This window comes from Chenopodium quinoa, unplaced genomic scaffold (genome assembly GCF_001683475.1).
Source record: "Chenopodium quinoa cultivar QQ74 unplaced genomic scaffold, ASM168347v1, whole genome shotgun sequence".
In the NCBI taxonomy this organism is placed as follows: Eukaryota; Viridiplantae; Streptophyta; class Magnoliopsida; order Caryophyllales; family Amaranthaceae; genus Chenopodium; species Chenopodium quinoa.
In genome coordinates this window covers 3,904,673-3,932,009 of record NW_018742390.1, presented here as the reverse complement: position 1 = coordinate 3,932,009, position 27,337 = coordinate 3,904,673, and the positions used below count along the sequence as shown (strand labels likewise).

General features: G+C 40.3%; 1 protein-coding gene across 2 annotated transcripts in view; it reads right to left on the bottom strand.

The window, feature by feature from the left end:
- Window positions 1–26,811, bottom strand: part of LOC110700111 (rab9 effector protein with kelch motifs-like) — a 32,206-nt gene extending 5,395 nt beyond the window's left edge. Inside the window, exons 1-12 of one of the 2 annotated variants that reach the window (XM_021877599.1) lie at window positions 26,671–26,811; window positions 26,457–26,554; window positions 22,767–22,905; window positions 22,663–22,691; window positions 22,440–22,536; window positions 22,314–22,369; window positions 22,096–22,203; window positions 20,860–20,913; window positions 19,998–20,089; window positions 16,793–16,877; window positions 957–1,109; window positions 180–280 (exon numbers count right to left, since the gene is read on the bottom strand). In XM_021877599.1, the coding sequence (XP_021733291.1) occupies window positions 180–280; window positions 957–1,109; window positions 16,793–16,877; window positions 19,998–20,089; window positions 20,860–20,913; window positions 22,096–22,203; window positions 22,314–22,369; window positions 22,440–22,536; window positions 22,663–22,691; window positions 22,767–22,905; window positions 26,457–26,554; window positions 26,671–26,750 (1,092 nt within the window). In that variant the 5' untranslated portion in view covers window positions 26,751–26,811. Of the gene's footprint in view, window positions 1–179; window positions 281–956; window positions 1,110–16,792; window positions 16,878–19,997; window positions 20,090–20,859; window positions 20,914–22,095; window positions 22,204–22,313; window positions 22,370–22,439; window positions 22,537–22,662; window positions 22,692–22,766; window positions 22,906–23,510; window positions 23,767–26,456; window positions 26,555–26,670 lie in introns of those variants that run through there. The other variant, XM_021877602.1, reaches the window with a different exon arrangement.
- Between the last annotated feature and the right edge of the window lie 526 nt (window positions 26,812–27,337).

Genomic DNA, 27,337 nt, shown 5'->3' with positions numbered 1-27,337 from the left:
TCCTCCTCCATCCCTTGCGATCCAACGCCTCATCACGCAAATTCATATACTTCATCGCCTTCCTAACTCCTTCCAACCAAGTCATTTTCGAATTATTGTACTCTATAATAAAATTTTAAATCAAGCCCCAACTCATCAATTTTAAAAGTCAGCATGTACTGCGAAGATTTGCATTATACCTTCAGTACATTCGGCAATGATGAATCTGACGCAGCTACTTTTTTGTCTTCATGAAGTTGATTGGGAAAAGATGGGGTTGACCTCTTTGAAATGGGATCATCTAAGCAGCAGACATAACAAGCCATTTAATTAGCAAGTTTTTTAAATTAAAGACTCAAAACACTCTTCAGAACTAATTTCAATATATAAAAAATTTCAAAATGTCCATATGCTCATTATGTGTGATAGTGTACCTTAACAAAAAAACAAGTAAGCACAACCTGCCTCTTCACACAGCAACAGTGCCAGCAAGAGGATTACAGACATATTGGTGCCTTTAGGACACTAGATTTCAAATGAACAGCACGATTCAGGGAATTCAAACACTAAATGGTTCTCCAAATGAAGATTACAAACAATGCTGCACCCAGATCTAAAATTTCATTACAAAGTACCATACAAGAAAATGAAGCACATTGTATATCCAGGCCATTCACCAAGATGGCTATTAGGTTAAATGTTATGAAGAGGCAATACAGGAGAGGAACTATCATCCACACCTACAGGGAAATTTTGGGACTTCAGCTTGGACGTTACATGAATGATCAAACTTAAGTATTGACATGCTGGAGTTTCCTTCTATAAAGAAGAGGAACTCATATATAAACTGAATATTTTAATTAAATGTTAAGGAAACCATATGCTCTGGACATCGCTGCAAATTTTCAGGAATGAACAGCAACTATTCTAAATAGAAAAGGACCTAAAATTGAGATACAAGTTGGAAAATAGAATACCTTCGGGAACCAGCCACCATATATCACCAAAAGTAGATTTCCCATCAAAGCCACCAAATAACAAATATCGTGAACCAATTAACGTCATGGAATGATATGCTCGTGCTGGTGGGCACTCATTGCTAGTAGGCAATTGTTTCCACTGAACAGACACTAACCATGCATAAATAAACAAAATCAAGTTGACGTCAGGAAAAACATAAAACCAAGTAGCATAGACGCATCATACATCAGCATGTACAGAGTATTAGTTAAAATTGCATCAACATAAGTAGAAAGTAATGAAAACAAACAGATTAATACATAAAATATAATAATTGCACAAAACCAAGACAATTAAATGGCATAAAACATACAATTATAGAAAAAGACCACAAATAAGGAACTAGTAACCTGTATAAGTCTAAGAAAGACTTACAAGTTGGAAATTAAACACACATACAATAATTGATTTTTTACTGCAACTACACAGAATTCTAAGCATGACACATACATGAAGCATGTGTCCACAAATCAATTAATTCATGTAAATCATTACTAATGAAGTTAGCTCAATAGGACATCTATAACAGAGGTATCCTACCAAGAACTTGTCACCAAACCTTAGCATTGATAAAGGCATGCTGCAAGGTCTACACACCAGCAGGGTACTCATTAGTAGGACGAGGGGTTGTAAGCACTGTATAAAAAAAGGCTCAAGTTACACTAAGATAGGGATCATTATACCCCTTTTTGTGCCTCAGTGAGCAGAACAGAGTGAGGCAAACTTGAAAAGAGTTAAAATTTGGTGCGCACTTCATGAGCCTATCAGTGCACCTTAGAGCAGTTGTGTGATCAGAGGCAAATCATTGATATTGGCACATCTAGATAGAAGAAGAAGAAAAAAAAAAACACCCTTACCGCTGAGAATTTATTTATGTACTGATTAGTGAGGTATTCACATCCTTAGCCTAGTAATTGTGAAGGAGGATATTTCCTTTAGACCTTGGATTGGAAAAGAACTTAAGATATGGCTAGCTAAACAAATACCGTAATCATAGAAATAAAATAAATTGGGACGTTAGTAAGACTACATTATTTAACTATGATTAGACCACTTATACGACTCATTTACCCCTTAATTTAGTCTTTTCTCGCTTCTTTATCCCCTTTTCTTGTAGTTTTGACCTATTTTCTTAATCTCCTACCTCTTCTTGGTCTTTGGTTATAATTACATGATTTTGGACGTTTTTATGCTAGTTTTGATTAGGGGATTTTGCTCCCGCCAATCAGAATGCGCCACGTGGGCCAATCAGGTCCTGCCAAGTGTTCCCCAGTTGGACCTCTCAGGGCTTGCCACGTGGCACACGCTTATTCGTCCGCCTTGGACCTATTATGTCATGACACGTGGCATACTCCATGCCTAATGGAGAAGTCGGCCACCCAGGCCCAACTTCCGAGGGAAGCCCAATCAGCCCAAGGTTAACCTAAACCTAGATTGGCACGTTTCCCGAGGTTATAAATACCTCCCTTAATCCTCATTAAGGGAGATTACGCAGATTACACACATTAAACTCTCTCACCAAGAGAGACCCAATCACTTTAATTTCCGCATTAATTACTCCTTAATCAAGTACTAACTTGACCGTCGGAGGCGGATCTCCAATCATCCGGAGCATCCGTTTGTTTTGCAGGTACAGGCGTCCGGTTCCAGTCTCGGAATTGTAACTCTCCCGCAGGACATCAGAAAACCCCGAAACATTTTGGCGCCGTCTGTGGGGAGAGTACTTCTGAGATGGCATCCACGTTTGTACCGGCTCCTGAAGAGAGACGTCCCCTGGACGACCCTCTAGTTCAGTCGGACCACGATACTGAGAATGAATTTGAAGTTGAAGCTCACACCACGGGACCCTAAGGGTCCGACGTACCCGTCATACCGAAAGGAGGGAACGGGAACATCTTCAAACTGGAAGCGAGCCAGCAGGCGCACCGCCTGTTCGGCAGCAGCCGACTGATGGGTCTGCTCCCATCACAAGGAACGAACTCATGACCTTCATGAGGGACTTCAAGGAAGAAATTCAAGAGTTGATCAACAAGAAGCCGCCTCTGGACAAGGAGCAGTCGGCTAAGAAACCCTCCACTTCACGGAAGAGGAAGCCAGTTCAAGGGCGAGAGGCGACCCCTCATCCTAAATCTAGGAAGTGGGAGCCACCTGCCCTTGATTTCACAAAATACCGTTTTCCTACTCCAGGAAATAGGAAACCTGTTCGTCATATTCAGGCGGACGGGTCGAGGAAAACATACACAGACGCTCGGCTACTGCTAGAACAGAAGAAGAGTGACCGATTGTCAGAGTCGGCCTCTACTTCAAACTTCCAAGACACATACTCAGTCGTATCATGAGAGTCAGTCAGGCGACACCTCCCGTCAGTCCGGCTTTCATAGCGACCAGGCGGTACCAAACTTACCGTTTGTACCGCAACAACAGTATTTTTTACAACCACCTCCGTTTGGTGGACATGCAGCAAAAAATGTCCAACCTATGGACTGGCAGCTACGGTTGCTTAGACTTGGTGAGCAGCCGTCGGCCTTCTCCAAGGAAATTACTGAAGCCGCTCAGCCGGCCAAAGTGAAAAATGTATTAGTAGGCGCCTATGACGGCACTACTAACCCAGAAGACCTTCAAGGGTTGGATGATCCCACTTGGTGCAAGTGTTTCCCAGCGACTCTCAAAGGAATCGCACAACAATGGTTCGGCAACCTGCCGACTGGTTGTGTAAATAACTTCAAGACGCTTGCTTACTCATTCACCTCCAACTTCGCCATGAACATCCCTGCGAAGAAGACGACCCTTGATTTAGGAACAATTCAGCAGGGCGAGAAGGAGGGGCTTCGTTCTTACATCAGGCGGTTTAACCTCATGAGAATACAGATTCAAGGGTTACCGAATGAAGTAGCCTATACTGACTTTTTCAAAGGTCTCAAAGACGGGTCGACCTTCAAATTTGATTTGGTCCGAAAGAGGGTGGCGACTCTTCAAGAGGCCTTGATTGAAGCGGAAGCCTATATACAGGTGACTGATCTTTGTAGTACGGTAAAACAGTCAGACGGGAAAAGGTCCGACAAAAGAGAAGGACGACAGAAACAGTCGTCAAACAAAGACGAGAAGAGAAAAGAGGTCTGGGCGGCTGATTCCTCTAAACAGCCGGCCCAGAAAAAGAAAAAAGAATTCAAACCATACTCCCCAAAGTATGCGTTTAACAAGGATAGCCAATTTATCCTAAAGGAAATCAAGGGACGGATTTCAATTGAGAAGCCGGTCCCCATGAAGGGTTCTGCAAACAACCGGAACCAAGAAAAATTCTGTGATTATCATGAAGATGTTGGTCATCACACCAATGAATGCATCAGTCTCATGCGGTATCTGGACCACCTGGCTGAGCAAGGTGATCTTGACACTTATGTCAAGAAATCTACGGGGAACACTTCCTCGAAAAAGCAGTCGGCCAAAAAGAATCAATAGGCCGACAGCTCCGATACAGATGATGCAGTCGTCTACACCATTGCAGGCGGCTTCTCAGGAGGCGGCCCCACTATTAGGGGCAACAAAGACAATATCAGACAGTTAGATGTAAATTCCGTTCACCAAGAACGGCCCTCCAAATATTCATTTCCTGAGATTGTCATCACTGAAGAAGATCTAGGAGGGGTAAGAGCGCCGCATGACGACCCTATCGTTATTGAATGTAAAGTGGCCAACCAGAGAGTTGGCAGAATCCTCATAGATACCGGAAGCTCCTCAGATCTCATCAGTAGCAAATGTCTGTCGAAACTAAAATATCAGACTGATTGCATACATCCGGCATCCCACCCTTTAGTAGGGTTTGGAGGAGGAGTCGTCCACCCAGTGGGACGAGTGGATTTACCCATCCGCCTGGGCGAAAAAGGGGAAGGACGACACATGGTAGTCCGGTTCCTGGTAGTAGAAGAACTCTCGGCCTACAACATGATTCTGGGACGACCAACCCTGAATAATTCCAAGGCTGTTATAATCCCATCTCTTATGTTGCTCAAGTTTGAGAGGGATAATGGAACAGTCGGGTCCCTAAGGGGATATCAGAGGATGGCCCGAGAGTGCTATCTCTCGGATGTCAAGCCCACTGTTATGGCCACTATGTCGAGCGGTGGAAAAATAGACCTTGACAATGTCAAGGAGAGTGCGCCTGTTCAAGAAGCAGGCGGCAAGAAGAGAAAGGCATCCCAGACAGGGGCCGCAAGAAAAGACAGAAAATAGCAATCATTGGCAGAGGAGCGGTCGGATGAATTCCGCCCTCAGCCAGCTGGTGAGCATACGGACCTGATGTTAGATGACTCGCGTCCTGACAGAACAATCAAGGTTGGGACGACTGCTCTAAGGGACCTGGGTGACGACTTTCACAAACTATTGAAAGAATACAAGGACATCTTTGCATTCGAAGTCCATGAAATGCCAGGCATTAGTCCTGATGTGGCGGTACATAAACTGGTCGTGGATCCGAAAAAGAAGCCGGTACGGCAGAAGAAGCGGAACCATGGCGAAGAAAGAAGTCAGGCGGCAGCCGCCGAAGTTAAAAAATTACTTGATGCAGGGTTCATTCGGCAATGTTACTTCCCAGACTGGGTTGCAAATGTGGTGCTTGTTAAAAAGCCGAATGGCACCTGGCGAATGTGTGTAGACTACACAGACTTAAACAAGGCGTGCCCCAAAGACAGTTACCCTCTGCCTAAAATTGATAACCTGGTCGACTCAACAGCCGGCCATGCTTTGATGAGCTTTATGGACGCCTACTCTGGTTTCCATCAAATTCCTTTATGGGAGAAAGATCAGGAGAAGACGGCCTTCGTAACTGATCAGGGGTTATACTGTTACACGGTCATGCCGTTTGGTCTTAAGAATGCCCCGGCCACTTTCCAGCGAATGATAAACACTGTGTTCTTTGATCAGATTGGGAGAAATGTCGAGGCATATATTGATGATATGATTGTAAAGTCTAAACTTCAGAAAGATCATCTGTCGGACCTCCGAGAAACTTTCGCCACACTCACGCGGCACCATGTCATGCTCAATCCCAAGAAATGTGTCTTTGGAGTTGAGTCTGGGAAATTTCTCGGATTCCTTATGAATCAGAGAGGAATAGAGGCGAACCCTGAGAAGGTGCAGGCGGTCATCGACATGCAGTCGTCTCGTACCATCCGAGAGATTCAGAAGTTAACAGGTTGTCTGGCGGCCTTGGGAAGATTTCTAAGTCAATCAGGCGACAAATGCCTATACTTTTCCAGGCAATTAAGAAGAAGGCAAGGTTTGAATGGGGGCCGGATGCTGAGGCGACCTTCCAGAAATTGAAAGTTCACTTGCATTCCTTGCCGAGGCTGGTCAGCCCTTTGCCCAAAGAAGTACTTTACATGTACCTGGCCGTCTCTGATCATGCGTTAAGCGCTGTTCTCCTTGCTGAAAGAGACAGCTGTCAGCTCCCGGTCTACTTTGTCAGTCATGTACTGAAAAATGCCGAGTTGAGGTATCCCTTAGTGGAGAAATTTGGTCTTGCACTCTTCATGGCTGTTAAAAAATTGAAGCCCTACTTTTTGGCACATGCAGTCGTCGTGTATACAGACCAACCTATCAAGCGGCCACTGACCATCATGGAGTCGTCAGGCCGAATGATCAAATGGGCCATAGAAATACAGAGCCTCGAAGTTACTTTCGAGCCTAGAAAAGCAGTGAAGGGGCAAGCCTTTGCTGACTTTATTGTTGAGATGACTCGTCCTCCTGACTCTCAAGTTACAAACCAAGTCTGGAAGGTATATGTGGATGGAAGCTCTACTTAAAATGGTTGTGGAGCAGGAGTCATATGTTAGTCGCCAGAGGGCGACAGGTACGAGTATGCTTTACGCTTCAGTTTTCAGGCCTCAAACAATGAGGCAGAATATGAAGCTTTACTAGCCGGAATCCGCATGTGCAAGGCGGCAGGAGCAAGAAAAATAGACGCCTGTTCCGATTCACAATTGATAGTGAGTCAGTACAATGGCGAATACGAAGCAACCCATCCGGCCATGATCAAGTATTTACAGGCGGTCCGACAAGCAGTCGGCTCCCTTGAGGATTTCCATCTGACCCAAGTGCCGAGATCAGAAAACAACCAGGCGGATGCACTTTCAAAATTAGCATCATCCGCCTCCTGTGATACTCCTCGAACTATTTTTTGGGAAGTAATGGAGAGGAGAAGCATTGAGGAAGAACCTATTGGAATCTTAGACAGAAGCTCAACCTAGATGGATCCAATCAAGGCATATCTGACAAATGGTACCCTGCCGGATGATCATCAACAGGCGGCAGCACTGAAAAGCCAGTTTTGAAATAATAAAGGGAGAACTTCACAAAAGGGGGTACCTTCAACCCTTCTTAAAGTGTGTTACTCCAGAAAAGGGGCGAGAGATACTAGACGATCTTCACTCTGGTTACTGTGCTTCCCATATAGGCGGTAGGACGCTTGCTCAACGGGCAAGGCGGCAGGGCTACTTTTGGCCTACTTTAGAAGCAGATGCGATGGAGATGGTGAAAAAATGTGACAATTGCCAAAGGTTTGGCAAGCTAATTCACCGTCCGGCTACTGACCTCACTACCATTCATAGCCCACTACCGTTTGCTAAGTGGGGCATGGATATTCTGGGTCCATATACGCCTGCTACAGGCGGAAGGAGGTACATACTTGTTGCCATCGACTACTTCACTAAATGGGTAGAGGCGGAGGCCGTAAAGGGAATCAAGACGAAGGATGTAATTTCATTCATCTGGAAAAATGTCATCACTCGGTTCGGGGTTCCCATGTCTATGGTTTTTGATAATGGTCCCCAATTTGAGACGCCTGTTCTCAAAAGCTGGTTGGGTAACCAAGGAATTGCACACTACTTTGCATCTGTCGGCCGTCCACAAGCAAACGGCCAGGTAGAAGCCTTTAATAAAATCATCTCAGACGGTCTCAAGAAAAAGATTGAACGATCAGGCGGCCTATGGGCGGATGAATTACCACATGTTCTCTGGGCCATTAGGACGACTGAAAAAGGGGCGACTGGAGAAACTCCATTCCTCCTAACTTATGGTGCGGAAGCTGTTCTTCCACTAGAACACTACGAGTCGACTCTTCGAGTAATGCTATATGACGAAGAGGCAAACTGGGAAGCCATGCGCCTGGCATTAGACTCACTTCCTGAAAGGAGGGGCAATGCTGTCTTGCGCCATGAAATTTACCGCCTGAGAATGACTAGATCATACAACAAAAAAGCACACAGGCGTCCACTCAAAGTGGGGGACTTTGTACTTAGAAAAATGGAAGCAGTTGGAAGGGCTAATGAGTCTGGCAAACTAACTCCCAACTGGGAAGGACCCTACCGAATCTGTGAAGAGGTCAGGGACGGTACCTACCGTCTGGAAACACCAGACGGCCAACCGTTGCCTCGAACTTGGAATGCAGATAATCTTAAGAAATATTTCTTCTGAATGATATAAATAGTCAAGGGCTACTTGATAAAAGTTTGCATACTTAATATTCAATTTTGTACTAAGAGGGGCACGCCTACTAACAAACAGTCGGCTACTCTCCATACTCAGTTTTCATTTTTACTTAAGAGGGGCATGCCTACTGACAAACAGTCGGCTACTCTCCATGTTTAATTTTTATTCTTACTTAAGAGGGGCAGGCCACCTATACATTTACAATCGCCTACTCTCCATTGAGTATTTCACTTTATCATTAGAGGGGCATGCCGTCTGTACCTTTACAGTCGGCTACTCTCCATTGAGTATTTTACTCTATCTTCAGAGGGGCATGTCGCCTGTACCTTTACAGTCGGCTACTCTCCATTGAATATTTTACTCTCACCATAGGGGCATGCCGTCTGGATATATAGTCGGCTACTCTCCATAGAAGAGGGGCCGACTGGTTCCAAAGCACACAGCCACCCCCCTTATACTTAGGTAAAAATGATCAGGGCCTGGCCGACCCTGTGCCTAAACAGGCGGCTACCCTCCTCTTATTTAGCACCTACGTTCACCAAGAACTAACCAATTCCACAAGCCGAATGATCAGTCCAGGCGCCAAGCCAACTGATCCAATCTTTAAACTAATTCGACTTGTCCCAACATCATAGCAGGCGTCCGACGGCATCCCCCCGGATGAAATTCGTCGCAGAGAGCAGCTCCCTTTTGGGTGGAACATTGCTCTATAAACTAATTACACGGCACCTATACGACTGTCCCCAAGGGCAACCACGTAGCCGTTTTTGAGACAAGGATAACTCTATCACTAACCAAACCAGTGGTAGCAGTTGACATCTGAGTCAGATGACCGCCTGTATTACTTGGGATAAATGCAGGGGGTACCTCTTGAGTTAATAGCCAACAAACATTGGCGAATCAAAAGGTTCAGCCGGCCTCCGCCTCCTGGTACCTTTACTACTCAAGCAGGAGTGACGGCGACTGAGTAACACCAAAGTTAACTCATAGTCACTCTCTCAAACTTAGTATGGAGCCTAAAAGGTATGAGTCGTCCGCCTGTTTTTAGCAAACAGGGGCTCTCAACCACTACTCCTGCTAGGTTAACAACCTATGAGTTAAAAGCCAACAAACATTGGCGAATAAAGGGGAACAACCGATACCCACCGCTTGATACCTCTACTACTCAGTTACTTGGCGACTAGGTAACAATCATGTTTACTTGGTCACTCCTTAAAAATTTAGTATGAAACTAAAAAGGTGTTCATACAACACCTGTTCACACTAGATTAAATATGGCGGGGAACAGTCGGCCTAGACGGCCTAAAGTCTCTAGCCTAAAAACATGACAAGTAGGAAACCACTTTCCTAATTGGTTAATTTTATATGACAGAACCGCCTGCCTAAAGGGGATCCAGTCTTTAAAATGGTTCGAATACCGATTGGATAAATGGCCGACTGAACGTCTAGCCTGGAAACAGACGACCAGTCGTCCAGGGGCATAGGCGGCGTGACTAACTATCTGTACCTGTCTGCAACTATCGGCCATGTAAAACAGTCGGTATAGTGTACAATTGGATATCAGAATATTCAATACTTGAACAAGTTTGAAGCAAAACAAAAATATTCATTAAAAGGAAGCCGGTCATTAAAGACCGGCAAAATATTCAGAGCCCCGGCCCTGGCCGGGTAAATACAAACAAACGGCACGCAGGCCGTGGAAAGAAGACATAAAGCTTAAGAAGGGGGCAGATCTTCAATATTAGCAGCTGCCGCCTGGTCAGCACTCTTCTTGCTGGACTCGGCTTCAGCTGCATCCTTCTTTGATGCATTACCCCCAAGCGGCACAAGCGCCACTACCGGCTGCTCCTCCTCCAACGCCTCTTCCTCAGCAGCCGCCAGGATCTCTTGATTATATCTATCAGAACACTGGCGGTACGTTTTTTCCCATGAGGCAAAGTCGGCATTGGGGAAGAGGCGGCCCCAAGTCATGCGCTGGATTTGAGCAGAGTCTTCCATCATCTCCCGGACCAGCTCTTTCTTTTCTTGCTCGGCCTTTTCCGAGAGCTCCTGAGTAAGACTCTTCTCCTGGGTCACCAGGCGTTCCTTTACGCTCGCCAAGGATTTCTCCAAGGTTTCGTATGAGGACATCTTTTGGCGAAGAGGTCTCAGCTCGGCCTTGAGGTTGTTGATGGTCGCCTCCAGCTCGCTATTCCTCTTCTGGGCCGCCTCTAACTGAGCCCGGATAGCGGCGGTAGCCTGCGCCTGATAATAAAGAATATCAATGGTCAGAACTTCATTTTGGGCAATTTGAAACATTGCCTTATCACAGTCAGAGGCGGCCATAGCTTTTGCAGCCTTTACCTCTTTGTTCTTCTGGTCAAGCGGCTTGCGAAGGCCGTTCACTCGGAGCAGGGCCTAAGTAAAAAGGGGAACAGGCATCAGTTTCCAAACAAAAAGAAAGCAGGCGTCCTGGAATTCCAATACTCAAAAATATGCTAAGTATACCTCAGCAAGGACCCCTGCAATCCCGTCTAGGTCAAGGGTGCCGACACCCCTGACCGCCTCCCTTTTAGCTGGAGGAACGACCTTAATCATAGACTTGGCCACCTCGACCAAGTCAGGGTCCTGAGGGCCGGCTACATCAAGCATAAACAAACGGATAAGACCTAGTAAAGAAGGGAGCAAGTCTAAAATTTACAAGGACAATTTCATACTTCTAGGTGGCCCAGCTGGAGTTTTAGAAGAAGTGGTCGGCTGTTTCTCAGCCGCCACATGTTTCCTGGCAGAACCAGGAGAGCTCGCAACAGTCGTCCTCCGGGCCTTGGGGTCCGGCTGTTGGGAAGAAGAAGCTCTTGGAGCGCCCGTCTAAAAAAGGAGAAAAGAGTCAGTATATGCATAAACACAACTCCAAAAAGAGGGTGACAGGTTCGAAGCCCACCAAGGGTGCCCCCTTATTGGGGGAGTCGGTTGAAGACTGTTGCATGATGGAGGCCCGCAACATGGCCGCCGCAGTTTTGGAGGCGGTAATTTTGCTCATGGCGTCCGCTGCAAAAACAAATAGCAAAGTTGATAAAAGTCATAACAAGAAATGCACGGAACAACAGAGTATTCGACAGGCCGGCTACCTCTTGAGCACCGACTGCTGAGGCCACAGGCGGCCAAAAAGTACTCGTCGTAGAGCCATTTGAAGCTCGGGACGCAGTGCAGGGGTACTTGCTCTCGTACCCCTGAAGTAGAGTTCACCTTCGACTCTACTTTGAAGAGTCCTTTATCTAGGATCTCTTTCTTAGCCTTGGGGGGAACAGGCGGCATGCTGCGGCCGCCTGCAAGAAGGGGCGGATCCCTGTTCCACCTGTTGAAGCGCTTGTTCAGCTCTGTGTCTGAACTCTCAATGATAAGGAAGGTGCTCCGCCAGTCCTTCCATTTGTTTGCTTTACCTCTCGTCATGAGGTAGCCCCTGTGGCTTGTCAATTGATACCAGCCGGTACCGCCTGCCTTAGGGGTCCGGCTGAGGTAGTTCATCTGGGCGAAAGCCTCGAAGTTCGGCTCCACCCCGTGCAGTTCGCACCCGGCCACATAGCCGAGTACGTTGACCCAGGAGTTCGGGACTAACTGCCATAACCCCAACTCATACCCATCCAAGATCCGCTGAACAGCCGGATGTAGTGGGAAGCGCAGCCCAGCCTTGATGGCCGCCTCGTAGCAGCCAAAGCAGGCGCCATCATAACTGGTACCAGCCGGCCAGACGACTGTGTCTTCTGGATCCGGCACGAACACTAAAAAGCCGGGGCCCATTGTGTGGTTTGCGATAAAGCTCTCCACTTTCTCTTGCATGGCCGTGATCCGGCCCCGAGGTACCGTGCAGTAGTAGGGGGTATTTTGCTCTCGGTGAGAGGCGGATGGCTCCGCCCGATCGTCTCCCTTCTCAACTGCGTGAGAAAGCCTCGCCTCTTGTAGGCGGCTGTTTTTCTCTTCTGTGTCCAGAGAAGCATGGCCAGAAGAGCTAGACTCGGAATCGTCCTCTGACGAGTCCGAAGAGGACGACTTCTCTCCTCTCCCGGAGGGGCCCGCCTCCTCTCCTTTAAAAGGAGCAGGAGAGAATGTAGAATTGTCAACTGTAAAATGGGAAGGGGTCACTTTGACTCCTCCCTCAGAACTGCCGGCTTTCAAGCCGCTTTGTTTCACTTCGACATCTGGCGCCTGGTCAGATGTTTCACTAATCGGCACCCTATGGGAGGAGCCGTCTGAGTTTGAGATCCTGGCAGTCTTTTTTGTTCTGGCCATCATGCTGTGCATAGACACAGATACAGTCGGACTTTGTATAAAGGGCAAAGATGGGTCCAGAAAAGGGCAGGCGGCACTCCTAGTCCTAGATTCAGCCGTCCCCGGTGACCGGCTGATCACTAACCTAGGTCGTGTCGTGTGCTTCCGTGGTGCCATTTCATAAAGTAAAGAGAAAATTAAGAGTAAGAGAACCGACGGTTACCTGAACGAGTGACGATTGATGAAGTTCTGAAAATCCTTTGCAGTCGGCTTGTCAGAGCAGGCGGTAGGCAGAAAGGGTCCAAAATGTCAGAGCAAGTTCAGGGGTCCGAATGTTCTCTCACAAAGTTTTCAAGTGTGAAAATGACCGAAGTCTAACACTCCTTTATATAGGCGAAGTGAGAAGGCGAAGGGTCACTTCCAGAATTCAAAATTTTGGCGGGAGAATCTCTCGGCCTCTCGCCGAGTGACACCTGTAGCAGGCCGCCGCCTGTTACAGGGCGATACCTGTCACAGGTAACACGTGACCAGTCACGTGCCACCTGTGAGGGGCAAATGATTAGGGGATTTTGCTCCCACCAATCGGAATGCGCCACGTGGGCCAATCATTCTTACTAATTGGATAACAAATGAGCAATGAGCAAGTAAGATGGGATAAGATGGGGTAAGATGGGATCTAATTTATGAGCAAGTAAGATGGGGTAAGATGGGATCTAATTTATTCTATTGCAAACACAACTGCAAGCATTTCCTTTATAGTGGTAGTATAATTTTGTTGATCATCATCAAGAGTCCAACTACCATAGCAAATGGAATGCAACTTTCCCTCTTTCCATTGACCTAGAACAACACCAACTGCAAAATCACTAGGATCACACATCAGTTTAAATGGCAAAAGCTTGCACAATAGGTGTTATGAAAAATGCTTCTTTAAGTGTGTTAAAAGGCCTTTAGAGAAGTTCATCAAAATGAAATTCAACACCATTTGAAGGAGTGTAGTCGAGGATTTTGCAGTAATTGAAAAATATTTAATAAACCTTCAGTAAAAGCCAGCATGCTCGAAAACATCGGCAGTATTTGATATGTCTATTTTATATAGTATTTTACCCCCGTCCATTGGTCATAATTGGTAGTGTTTTTGGCTCTTTAGAGCCACTTTTATTACTAATTGGTGTTTTCTAGTGTTTTTGTAGTTTTGGTTGACTTTGTAGGGATTTGCACTTTTTGAGCATTTTCTCGAGATATTATGGAGTGACTACGAGCATTAGAGGAGCACGACCAGTTTTTATAGCCCAGGGCCGGTTAGAGTCATCGAACCGGTGATTAAGTGCTAAGCATATGAGATTCCGAGGCATTTGGACCGAGTATTCAAGACCCGAAGAGGAAATCTGGATTGGGCCGAAAAATCGGAGCCCAATCGAAGTCCAACCTTGCCCAAGTGCCCGGGCCCGGCTAAGTAAGCTCCCACATGAAGGCGCGCCCGGCCAGGCGAGGAAGATTAGTTCGCGCCGAAGTTCGCGCGCGGCCGGGCGCGAGAGAAGCTCATATTGAAAGAAAGGCGGGCCCGATCGGGCGCAAAGTTTTTAGGAGCTAATTCCGGCTATTTATCTTAGTTTTAATTAGGAATAATTATTTTTGTATAGATACGATTTTAATGCTTTCGATTAGTACTTCTTCTCTACGACTTTCTCTCTCTACTTAGTTTTTTATTATTTTCTCTCTCTACAACTTTGTTCTCTACTCTGTTCTTAATTCAACTCCTTAATTCTAATTACTTTGGTAACGATTTCTTCTACTTTAATCACAGTTATTTACTTTATTTCTTTCATCATGTCTCCTTTAATTGCTTTGTTTAGTTTATATTTAATTATGTCTGATTAGTTTTCTTTCTAGGGTTTATGGGGATCCATAAATAGTATGAAGGGGTAATTTATTGTTGTTTTGTCAATGCTAGATTAATTTCCTATTAATTGATTTAATGCTCTGTGACTAGATTAGGCCCGATCTTTTATGCATGAGTTTGACAATATTAATTCGAGATTCGAGAGATGAGAATTGATGTTTAGGTCTAGTTTCAATAGGCAGGTTAATTTATAAATGGTTAAGTCGAGATTCGAGAGATGAGATTTAATACCGGTAGATTAATTCTGTGATTGTAATAAGTAGCGAGAGCCCTTTATGATCTGATTAATTGATGCATTGATGATTGATTGTTATGTTTTACCCTGGAATATTATTTATTGGTGAACCTATGCCCTACGTCTTTTATTCATTGATTTTCTCTATTCTTACTCTTCCCTACTTTTACTCTTAGTAGTTTAGTTATCCTCTGATTACAATATTTTGGTTACTTAATAATTTAGATTATAATAATTAATTAGGAATAGAAAGACTTGTTTCCCCGTGGATTTGACCCTACTTCCCTATCAGTATTCATGGATGGCTTTAGTGTTGGTGGCTCGTGTTTTAATACATGCCCGAAAAGCCACGTATCCCGGTGATGGAGGTGTGTGGGGGTAACTTGGCAATTACAGACACCTTGGCCGGATGAACTTTAATCCCATTTTTGACACTTTATGGCCTATCACAATGTCTTCCTCGACAATAAAATGACACTTCCCCCAATTTAAGACATGACTCGTCACTTGAGCATTCTCACAAGATTAGCAAGACATGTATCAAAAGACGAGCCACCAATACTAAAGTTATCCATGAGTACTTCTTCCTTTAGCATTTCGAAGAAGATTTGATGTCATGCACCTTTGAAATATTGATGAGACATTGCGTAGACCAAAGGACATACTTCAGTATGCTTATATCCTATATAGAGATGTCAAAGGTAGTTTTCTCTTGGTCCCAAATGTTCTCCAAGAGCGGAACATTTGTATCGATGAAGTAGAATGCTAGGTTGGGAACTTAAATTTTAATGCATTTGTTCCTTGTAAATCAGTCAACCAAAAATTCTTGCCTTGCCAGCTTAGCAATGGCAGCATGAGTGTTGGGAGTCTATTTAACTACTACTTCCTTCGTTCTATACTTGACCTTGTTTGACTTTTTCAACTATTCACATTCTTCCGTCATTTGTGAATTATATAAGGAAAAACATATTCATGTGGTATCTTATCAGAATCGTCTCAATAAACAATACTTCCTCTGTTTTTTTATACTTGCAACACACCTTTTATCACGCTTTTCAAGAAGGTGATTAAACTAGGTAAATGAATGAATTAAGCTATGAAATTTAAAATGTAGCAACTTATCCATTTCTTCTTATAGATGGTAAAATTTTGTAAATTAATTTATCCGTTTACCTTGTCTAATATCTTCCTTAAAATGTGTGCCGAAGGGGTGTGTTGCAACTAAATAAAAACAAAGGGTATATATTATCTAAATTTTTAATTTATGAGAATTAAAGAACAACGAAAGTATTTATTTGTTTTGGAATACCTCATGGTTCTTTAAGGGAGTTCAATTGACACGACATGCATAAGATCATCTAGCATTAAAAAGCTCCTTTCCTAATCATGCCAGTAGTTTTTGATGGAAAAATGATCAAATCTTTTGAAATTGATCTAGAATTTAGTCTCTTCATTGAATAAAGGATTGATTTCTTAGCATCACGTTGTATACGTGCTTCCGGACCTTTCCTTGAAAGATAAAAAATGTCTATCTAAACTTGTTTATGATATTAAACATCCTAGTCTTCCCTCACTGCAACATACTCCCTTTTGATCAATAAGAAAACTTCTATTAAGAAGCACACAAAGATAGAGAAAAGATCATCATTAACAGAGAAAAGATCATCAAAATGAACTTTAAGGTCTCTTTAACATAATAGCATGAGGATAAACCAAATGATCTAATCACTTATAGATAAAACATCACAAGTGAAAAGAGAATATAAGCATTAGTTATCATCAAGTCGAATACTAATAAATGCCCAATCCTTTTTCTTTTTTTTTCTTTTTTTTTTTTTTTAACTATCAAACACTAATGGATGCCATTCAAAACATTGTTTTTTTTTTACTAAGATTGTACAATTACTAGTATGCAAAGCACTCACCTCTGTCTAGGATGATGCAGTCATTGTAGTAAATATCATAACGACTAAGCCAGCCACCCGTCCCATGCCCTCCAAATAATAATAGCTGATACAACACAAACAAACAAATCATACCGGTCAGCTTCATAGTTTAAGCAAATGAAAAGTAACATGATAAAAATATAATAAATTGCATACCCTTTTAACAACCTTGTCAAAGAAATAACACAAGAAACTATTTCAAGGGACACATCATCAAATAAAAAATGTATGCAAGAATTCCATGTGAATAGTGATATACTTCCTTTGTTTTTTTTCTTAATTACAACACCTCTCATTTTACGCTTGTCGATGCATCATTTTAATCACTAGTATCTGCTGATATATATAAATTAGAAAAATTTTGATATTATGAATGTATAAACCGAAACTAATCTAACAAGATCCCACATGACTATATTTTCCCTTAACTATAAATCGTCAAAACCAATTTCAAACACTAAGACATAAGCCAATACTATAAGTTACGTAGTATGCCATTTGAGATTTAGAAAATTATCATATAATTGTAGCATATATACAATTAATAATGTAATAATTTGTCCATTACTCTTGGAACAAAACAAAGCATTCTTGATTTCTATTTTTTTCTTCTTCCCTTCTATAAAAGAGGCAAATGAGTATAATAAGCATTTGCAAAGCTGCCTGAATAATCACTTTGGTTTTCAGACAAGTGCAAGGCATAATAAAAATTTGGAATTAGCATCAAAGTAACCACAAGGACACATTGTTTGTTGGAAGGTATGTGGTGTTTTTGTTGAGATTAAGCAGCATATACAAAACAGGTGCATGATTCAATCTTATCTCTAAATTAGAATACATAGAGTGTAGCTGATCCTAAGGATTAAGTTTTAACCATTTTATAAGCAATAGCAGTTTTATTTTGATATCTCCGTCATTTAAGCCAAGAGACAAGGCTATATACGGAATTGAAAGCTTAAGGAGTCGACTAAGTTGACACTTCGCCCATGTCTCACATCATTGTAATACCCTACCTTTTGAAAATTTTGAGATAACTCTTGTGATTAGTGTTTGGACAATCATACCCTCTAAAATGCTTATTTACTTATGTGCTCTCATTAATGTTAAATTGTTAATTGCTTCTTTTTTTTTACTCTAAAGAATAGTGTGCGGACATTTATAACCTTAAATATATTTGTTTACATATTTTCCATTATTAATTCTACAACAATTAAAGTTGTAGCATAGGGCCAGAGTGAAAGAGCTCCCCGAACATGGCTAGCTATGGCGCGTGCATTAACTGCTAGTTTAATTAAAAGCTTCCAAAAATTAATTTGATCTCCCTGCGTCATTATTAGCATTTTTGTAATTTCCAACTTTAAATAAATGATTTCAAGTTATTTTTAAATCATTTTCATTTGCTTTTAAATCATTTAGAATTACTTTTACTAGTTCTTTCCAACTTTATAATCAAATGAACAAAAACTTGTTTTTTCTCTACTTCCACGACAAAGGTAATAAAACCAAAGTAAAAATTATAAAGACTACAAATGTGTGCTTGAATAAGTTAAAATTAATACAATATAGTGACCTATATCATGCAAGGTCTAAATTAATACATAAAAATACAACTTTGGACAGAAAAATACTTTGCATAATTTTCAGAATTATAAAATAAATTATTAGTAAGAAGAAAAAATAAATAAATAAAATAAAAAATAAAAAAATAAAATTGTGGAAAAACTATGTATGTGTTGGTAATATCATTGCTTTTCATATATAAAGGTTCCGGCTACATGTATTGATGTGTATCGTGTGATTAACATATACATAGTATGTTATTATTATTATTATTACTACCTCCGTTAATTATTATGTGCAACAAAGGAGTATTATTTGTGAGACATAAAATATTCCTTTGTTGCATATAATAATTAACGGAGCTAATATTTATTATTATTATTATTATTATTATTATTATTATTATAATTATTCACAAAGGTTACCACTTCTGCAGAATCTGCTTATTCTTTAACTCCTCGACAATCAGCATTATGGAAATCACAGCACAAAGATCACACCTCTGGCTTCGGGCGGTCCCTATTTCGAGGTTGGGTCAAACGATGAATGCCAAGACTTATCGCTGTGTGTTGTGCTACCGGTTGGATGTTCCATAGTTCTCTATCACGACGTCGTGCTCTACTTGTTCAAGGGCTTTTGCTGGGATCACGCGGTGTCTTATGCTGGTATTGTGGGTATTAAACATCAGCATAATGTTATTCGGGATACCCTTGTTAGATGTTTGCTATTGGTCTAGAAAGGAGGTGGACATTGGGTTACCTAGAGGGAACGACGGGGGGCCAGATGTTACTTTATTCATGGAATCGTGGTCGCGATGTGTTACTTGACAGGGTCTTCTCCATTGACATAGTTTGGGCATTCTGACTTTGTTTCTGGATGGATGGGTAGTGACTGATGCAGCCAATCAGAAGCGGTCAAGTACGAATTCAATTCTCGAGCAATCGGATATGGCTTCCTTCCTCTCTCTTTCTCTTCTCTTGGGGAGATAGAAAAGAGGTTGTTGCATTGATGAAGCGAATCCAAAAGTTTTCGATGACTCAGGACATTAGGGCGCGTGCTGCAGCTCATATCTTTACTAGGATCGGGTTTTCTATAGCTAGAGGAGTGGGGGCCAGATTATATCTCGGCTTCCCACTAACAACAACAACAATAATAAATATAAATATAAACATAAATATAAAAAATAAAAAATAAAAAATAAAATTGAGATAGAGTGCAAGTAGGCAATCAATACAATAATCATCTTAATATATTGATCATCATTCATCCATCAAATTAGATTATTGTAAGATTTTAGGGGGCATAATATCATGAAGAGGGGAAGGGTTAAAAGCAATACTTGATAGAGAAACAATAGATAATGATGGTTAGCAAAAGGGATAAATTATTAGCAAAAGTGGTAAATAGTTAGCGGATGGGGTAAATAGTTGGCAAAAGGGGAAAGGAAAGTAAATTAAAACAATGGTAATTATTGTAAGGTAGCAAAACATCTTTGTTATAAGATACTATTTGGAATGTTATTACGTAGAAGAATGCAACAACAAAAAAATAAAAATATTAAATTTTACCCTTCAAAATTTAAAGCAAGATTAAATTGAAAAGAATCATCCAGCTCAGAACTTACGTAGTGCCCTCTGGATGTGACAGAATGACCACATCGGGAGGAAGGTGCCTGACCAGGAAGCTTCAGTTGGGTCCAACCAGGTGTTTCATTTTCTTCCTTGCACAACAAAGAAATAAAGCAGGAATAATTTAGCGATGCAGTTATCTAAAGCACTAATGCATGAGATGCCAATAAGATAATTCATATCCAATCAGATTTCACTTAAAAATACAGAAATATCGCAAATCACCTTAATCTAGATGCATGAGCTAATATAAATACCAAGCTTAGCTTAGGGTAATGCAAAGAACTCAGGTTTGTTTACTTCATAACCAAGTACAATTCCCATCAAAGGCACAACTGCATAGGGGAGCTTCTCCTTCACCCCAACGGCCCTACCTCTTTCCTTCTTTTACTATGCCCAAATCCCACCAGACTCCCTTGAGGCCTCAGCAGTAATTCCATAACAACCCTAAGGGCTTATTACTACCTTATGTACCAAAATATGAATTTAAGACTTTAAGTATATGTAGCTATGCTAGAGATAAAACTAAAGTTACCTAACATTGCTTTTAGACTGGCACACACAATAGAAAAACAAATGTCTAATTCTAGAAGGAATCACATAAAGCATTACTGAACACCGCTTATTCCTTTTAATTAATAACATTAAGGTAGAAGTCTGCTAATAGAATGCACTAGCCTCTATAAAGGTAGAGGGCGTGCTTAATTAGTTAATCATCCGTCCCACAAACTCAAATATGATTATCTTCTATGGCCCCTCATAAAATTCCCTTTTATGAAGTTACTTAGCAACAATGTAAGGATACAACTCACATGACACTTGCAATTTGGGGAAGTAAAAGAATAATCAACAAGTTACCTTCTTCAATGATTCCCTTTAAAGCCCAAAAATCCCCCACAATTCCGCTGCTTCCTGCAAAATGTTCATAAATAGGCATTCTAAAGTAACTCCAACAAAACGCAATTACAAAAAGAATCTTTAAAGAACAAAAGACAAATGTACTATAAATATATGGTAGTAGGATAATTTTTTGACTTTTGTCCTAAGATTTTCTTTATTGATTCATTTATTATGTTCCAACAAGCATCATTGATAGGGATTGTCAGAGTGGGACCTTAAAGAAACTGAGATAGATATAGTGATGAGACTGTCAAGGGAACGGCTGCATTAGACAAAATTGAAACCGGAATACTTAAAAGACTTATTGAATCGCTGCAAATTTACTTATTTATTTGTTCACTTTGGGAAGAAAAAAAAAAAATCAATTATGATTCCAGGTACGCGAAAGTTGGGCTTTCACTGTTTTATGATTAGGGCATATACTATTTTTATCCGTTATGGTACCTAGAGTATTGGAACCTCTTTTGACCTGATACCTGATACCTAATCCGGCTCTGACTTTGGTTCCAGAACCGACAGTTCTGTAGCGGTTTCGGTTCTGATTCTAGGTACCCTGCTTTTCTTTTCTTTTCTTATCTTTCTTTTTTTTTTCTTTTTTCTTATTGGTTTGCTCACCCAATCAGGTACTTTTTAAAGCATTGCAAATACCAACATTAAGTGTTAGCAAGGAAAAGAGAAGTTCAATTTGAATCACAATTTGGAAGTGACTCAATGTACTACCTAATCGTTAGTACACGTGCGGTAACATAATTGCAAGCCTTCACTGAACCACAATTCAATAGCATAAACCTCATAGCAAAATAAGAGAACTAAAAAGGCTCAATCTCCACACAAAAAAAATAAATCTACAAAACAATTATAATTTAAAAAAAGAATGAAGTTTTTTAGGGTCGGTGATTAGGATTTAGGAATAAAGCCAAGGGACAAAATCCTCATAGAAAAATACACAATCTTTAAATAAATACAAACTAAAATCTTCGAGAAAAGATCTCCTAAGACCCTAACATCACAATTGATATTGAAATTTTATTGGTTGCCTTTTTTTATTATTTGTTTACAACAACTTCAGAAGAACAAATATTAGTCTGCTCAGGCATGCAATTTTTTTTTTTTTTTTCTCACCTTATTCAAAGACAGGAAGTCCTGAGAAGAGAGTATATATCATAGGCAAATGAAGAGAATAATGGATGTTACCTCTTCCCCCGTAAACTAATAGTCGTTTCTCAACCATCGTTGCTGAATGACCACATCTAGCAGGAGGCACTGTTCCCGAGATTGACAGCTCTGTCCACTCAAGAGATACTGTTCATGTGACACAACACAATAATGCCAACATCAACAAAAATATTGACAAATTAGCTCAAGCCAAAGATGTTGGGGAGGAAAACCATTGCCACAGAAAAGTGAATTACTTGTGTCCAAAACATACACGTCTGACAGCCACTTTTTACCATCCCAACCACCACACCTACAATAAGGCAGGATAAAATGGCATCACTTAATTGGCAAATGGACATCAACAAAATATTAAAACGCACATGACAATCTTCTGATTTCCAATAGGTGCAGCAGCAGCAAAATCTCGAGCCGGAGGTAAGTCACCAAAACCTGACAATTCTGACCATTGCCATATATCTGATTGAATTAAATAGTTTCATTAGGAAATGTTTAGGAAGTACAAAATTTAAAAAGTGAATACAAACTCTGTTGTCACATAACTAATGCAAACAAAGAATCCTAGAATGATTATATAGACATTACCTGTGTCCAGTACCCAAAAGTCACCAAGCCTGAAATATAAATGTTCAACAGTTAGAAGAATAAAGAAAAACCCGGGCTAGAAACACAAAACAAAGTGCACAAACCTTTTGGCACCCGAACGTCCACCAAATATAAACATATGGCAGTCGATAGCAACAGCTACATGAAATGCCCTGGGGCTTGGACCAACCTGTCCATCAGAACCACCACCAGTGCACTCAGGCTGAAACCACAGCTTTTTCTCTGAATCAGTGAAAAGACAATGTCAAAATAGAACAAGAACAGCAGATTCTAATATTCCTTATAAGATGATAACAGAAGCCTCATGTACAGATAAAATAAATAAATAAAAATAAAAAGAATGCTAGTATGCCAAATTCCACATTTTAAAATATACTTCCTCCATGTAGCTATCACATTGTACCAACACCTTGAATTTAAAGATTATGCATGATTTTAAGGCAACTTTTAGCTGAACCTTTCAATCTCTTCCCATCACTCAATTAATGCAAGAGAAAATTGAGATTCCGTGCATTCAACAAAGCTAATTGAATCAAATTAAAGTGAATTACATGATAGTCTAGAGAGAGAAAGTCTTCCATAGCTTGAAACCCACGTTTTTGTTCTTTGATTTTGAGCTCGATTTTAATGGCGAAGAAAAAGAAGGGGAAGGGAAGAAAGAATTCAAGCTCAAAATCCAAAAAGAAGTAGAAATCGAAGCAAGATTCAAGACCCAGAACGAGAAATTTCACCAAAAGGGTAGAACAGAGCATGGCTTCGGAAGATATTTCAGTGGAAAGCTGGTTGGATTCAATGGTGGAGAATGAGATTCCGGTGAAGGAAGTTACCCCTGAAGAGCGTGAACAGCATCAAGGTGACTTCAATCAATGGCTGAAGGTACTTCATTCGTCTTCTTTACTTATTGATGATGATGTTGATAGAACTGTTGATTGTAGTGGTAGTGCTGTTGATTTTGATAATCCAACTCCTTGATGATGCTTGAGGATCCACACATCCATCATTGATGTCAACATAAGCATCTCTACTAAACTCATCTTAACTTTATTATTGCTACCTCATTAGAATTGCAACATCCTTTGTGTCCTAGCAAGCAACATCAAAAACAACTAAGTGTACTCACAAATAATTCACACTAAACTACTTCAACGAAGGGAGAAGAACTAAAGTCTTTCCAAAGGCAAAGGAATAACACAATTGATTATCCTAGCTAGGGAATCAAATCTAAAGGTGATTGCAATAGAATGGTGAAGTGTTTCATCATTAATTTAAGGTCACGATCACACGTTATTGTCCAACAAAAAACAATACGAAGTTGTAATTAATGACCATGGATGATCACTAGAAGTGTCAAAGGGAATTTCCAAATGATGCAAAAGAGGAAAGTTAGAGAAAGAAAGGATAGAAGAAAGGGGGTAAATTAAGCACTTTGACATATTTTTTATGCTAACACATTTGTCTTGATAGCTTAAACGAGCATCATTTTCACTCAGTTTAATCTCTAAAGGGAACATTTACGTCACCCGAGTAATTATACAAATGTGCATTCACAAATCTTATTGGAAAGAGAATGGCTCTTCCTCAATGGCCAAGAAGGTAAATAAGCGTTTAAGAGGTGAACATTGGAGTGGACCCTCTTAGGACACAATTCTTTTTTATGTTACTTTACTCCTTCAATGGAAATTTCATTGTGGAGTCATGTAGTGCGAACCTGAGCATGAAAACACCTATTCTTTGGAGCATCATATCTATACAAAAAGTTTACTTTAATGCTCATAAATCCGGAAGAGCTACAGTTTACTAGGAATGAAGTACGGCCTTTTCTTGCTAGATGCCTTAGATAAGTTTATTAATGCACGAAAACATCTTCGTAAAGGTGAAAACTTGGAAGATAAAATGCAACCAAGATCAACATATCAGCAGAGAAACCTATGGTCTTGGTGGGTAATATTAAGGAAAATCGGAAACACATCCGGGTTTGTAGATTCAACGGCACCAAAAACTCAAGCTTTCCCCTCTAATTGAAATCAACTTATTAATAGTATAATGCAATATATTGATTTCAAAACAAGGATTCCATTCTTGCTGGTGAGTGCTGACTACAAGACAGAAATATCACTTATTTGTAAATTAATGCTATGGAAATCCAATGCTTTGAACCATTTCACTACCAATTCGAGACATCAACATAACAACCATGAGGACAGAATAGGGTCACTGCTGGGATGTTCAAAATTGAATGCAGCTTCATTTGGATAGTGAAAGGCAACAAATTAGAACTCGTACGAATATTATGTCCAAACCAAATTGAACAATACAATGCAAAATGTAGCTTATGAGCTTAAATTCACGTAAAATGTTCTAATGAAAGTGAGAGTGTTGCTTGCATATTTTCAGAGCATGTAAATGTTTTCCATAATTATTGCTGGGAATAATATGACTTAATACAACTATATGATTAGAACCATATCGTGAAATTTGCTGATTACTGTAGAAATTATCAGTGTTTAGTTAATTACCTATATATGACTAAAAATTTGGGTTGATTTTTTTCTTACGCATGACTGATATTTTGAATTGTATCAATACATTTTTCTTTTAACTGAACTATATAGATACTATGGTGATTTCAAAGCACTAAAATAACAAACTCACAGCACTTTGGCTTGGCACATGGCAGTTGATAGAGAATTTTTTGACCCACATAATTACACAGCTGAGTAGGTTAGTTTAATGTTTAGGCTGCTTAGCAATGTTTGGCATTATTATCAACACAACTGCAAATGACCTACTTACCAACTGGACATCGAAATAAAGCCCCAATCAATATCAGACATGAACCAAATGAAGGCCAAAAAACAAAAGCTTCCACTTCAAAAGTTCCAATTCCAATCACCTCATTTGAATTTTACATTAGGCTTCAATTCTGATTGCTAACTAGAAAGTAGAGCGGTTACTAATTGTGAGAGCTGATACTTTCGACTCTTTAACTTTTATTTATCAATGACAACATGTAGGCTATCTATATAAGCAAGGACATATAAACACCCACACCTTGCAACATAAAACCCAAAATTGTTGAGTTTAGCAAGAAAATATTAAACCCACGTTAAACCTGTTCACTACCCTTTGCCTTCAAGCTCAACCATAGGCCTATGGGCTACGATAGCTACGTATGGAGCACTCTCATTACCAACCCAAGATCATTAGAAGCTTCCAAAGACTTCAACATCATAATACTAATTTAATAAGCAAGACAAACATAACTTTTTCAAATATCCCGATATCCCATCTCTTTTCTCTTTTACTATCCTCAACTTAACACCACTAATCTTTATATATCGTAAATGTTCATAATTAATTCTCAAAACCTTAACATACCATTGGATAGCAATCAGTTTCGACAAAAAACATGCTCATCGAATCTCTTCCCCAATTTTTGAAAAGGCGCGCTTGGGGCTACAGATCTAACCTTAGGATTATTGCTAGCATAAAAAAATCGATTACTCAAGCTCCGTATTTAACTTATAATCCTAAGGTCAGATCTTTAGTAATAATAATACACCCTCCATCCTACTCTAATTGGCCACATTAAATAAAAAGTCAGTCGTAACAAAATTCTCACAAAATTTGCATAATCATTGAAGAAAACAAGCATCTGATTACAATACCACGGACTAAATCCCAAACTTACAGCATGTATTAAAAAAAATAACACCCAATAACAGTATAAAAATTTGTTGTAGCAATCAAAAGCAAAGAGAAAAAGAAAGTACCAGCGTCATAGACAGTGATATCATTGAGGAAGCGTTTATCAACCAAACCTCCAAAAATCACGACTTTCGATTTCCCAATATTCACAGCACTATGCCCACTGATCATATTCAACAACCCAAAATCCAGAATCCATTAATTGAAATGCCAAAACAAAACAAAAAGAGAGAATTCAAAGTTGTTGTTTAATTTGATGAAAAATGAATAAGAATGTACCTTCGGGCATGAGGGAGAGTGCCTGCAAAATCAGCAGAAGAAGCTCGAATCCAGTAATGCATATCTTTCTCTCTACTCATTCTTGCTTACAGCGTTTTGCTTATATAAGATCTAATTAAATTCAATAATCATTAAGATATTACAATTTTGTATTCGTTCTAGTAAATCGGGTGGGTATCCTTGAAAATTAAGATGTACCGAGTAACAATTTTTGTAGTTTCGGTAATAATGGTTTTTCACCGTATACCGTTTAGTGTTCGTTTGGCGTTGCTGTGGTTTTATGTTTTTTGGAATTTTATTGTATAAAAGTACTAGTTTTAAGTCTCGTGCCATGCACGGTAATAAATTTTAAAAAAATCATTTTAAATTAGTTTTTTTTATAAAAAAAAATTAGTTATATGTATCAAATTAAATTAAAAATAAAATAAAAGTAAAGCAATAGTTCAATATATAAAATTACTCGGTTTTAGACATATTTAAATAGATAAGTTCAAACACGCGATATTTTAGACTTTATTGGAGCATTCACATTGTATCACTATTTCATTCCCTTTGGTTTTTTTTATCATCTTAAATTCGGCTAAGTTAATCTATGTCTTTACCAATTTTTTATTATTTATTTATATTTTTTATGGATACCATCTTGAAAGATGTATTAGTTGAATAC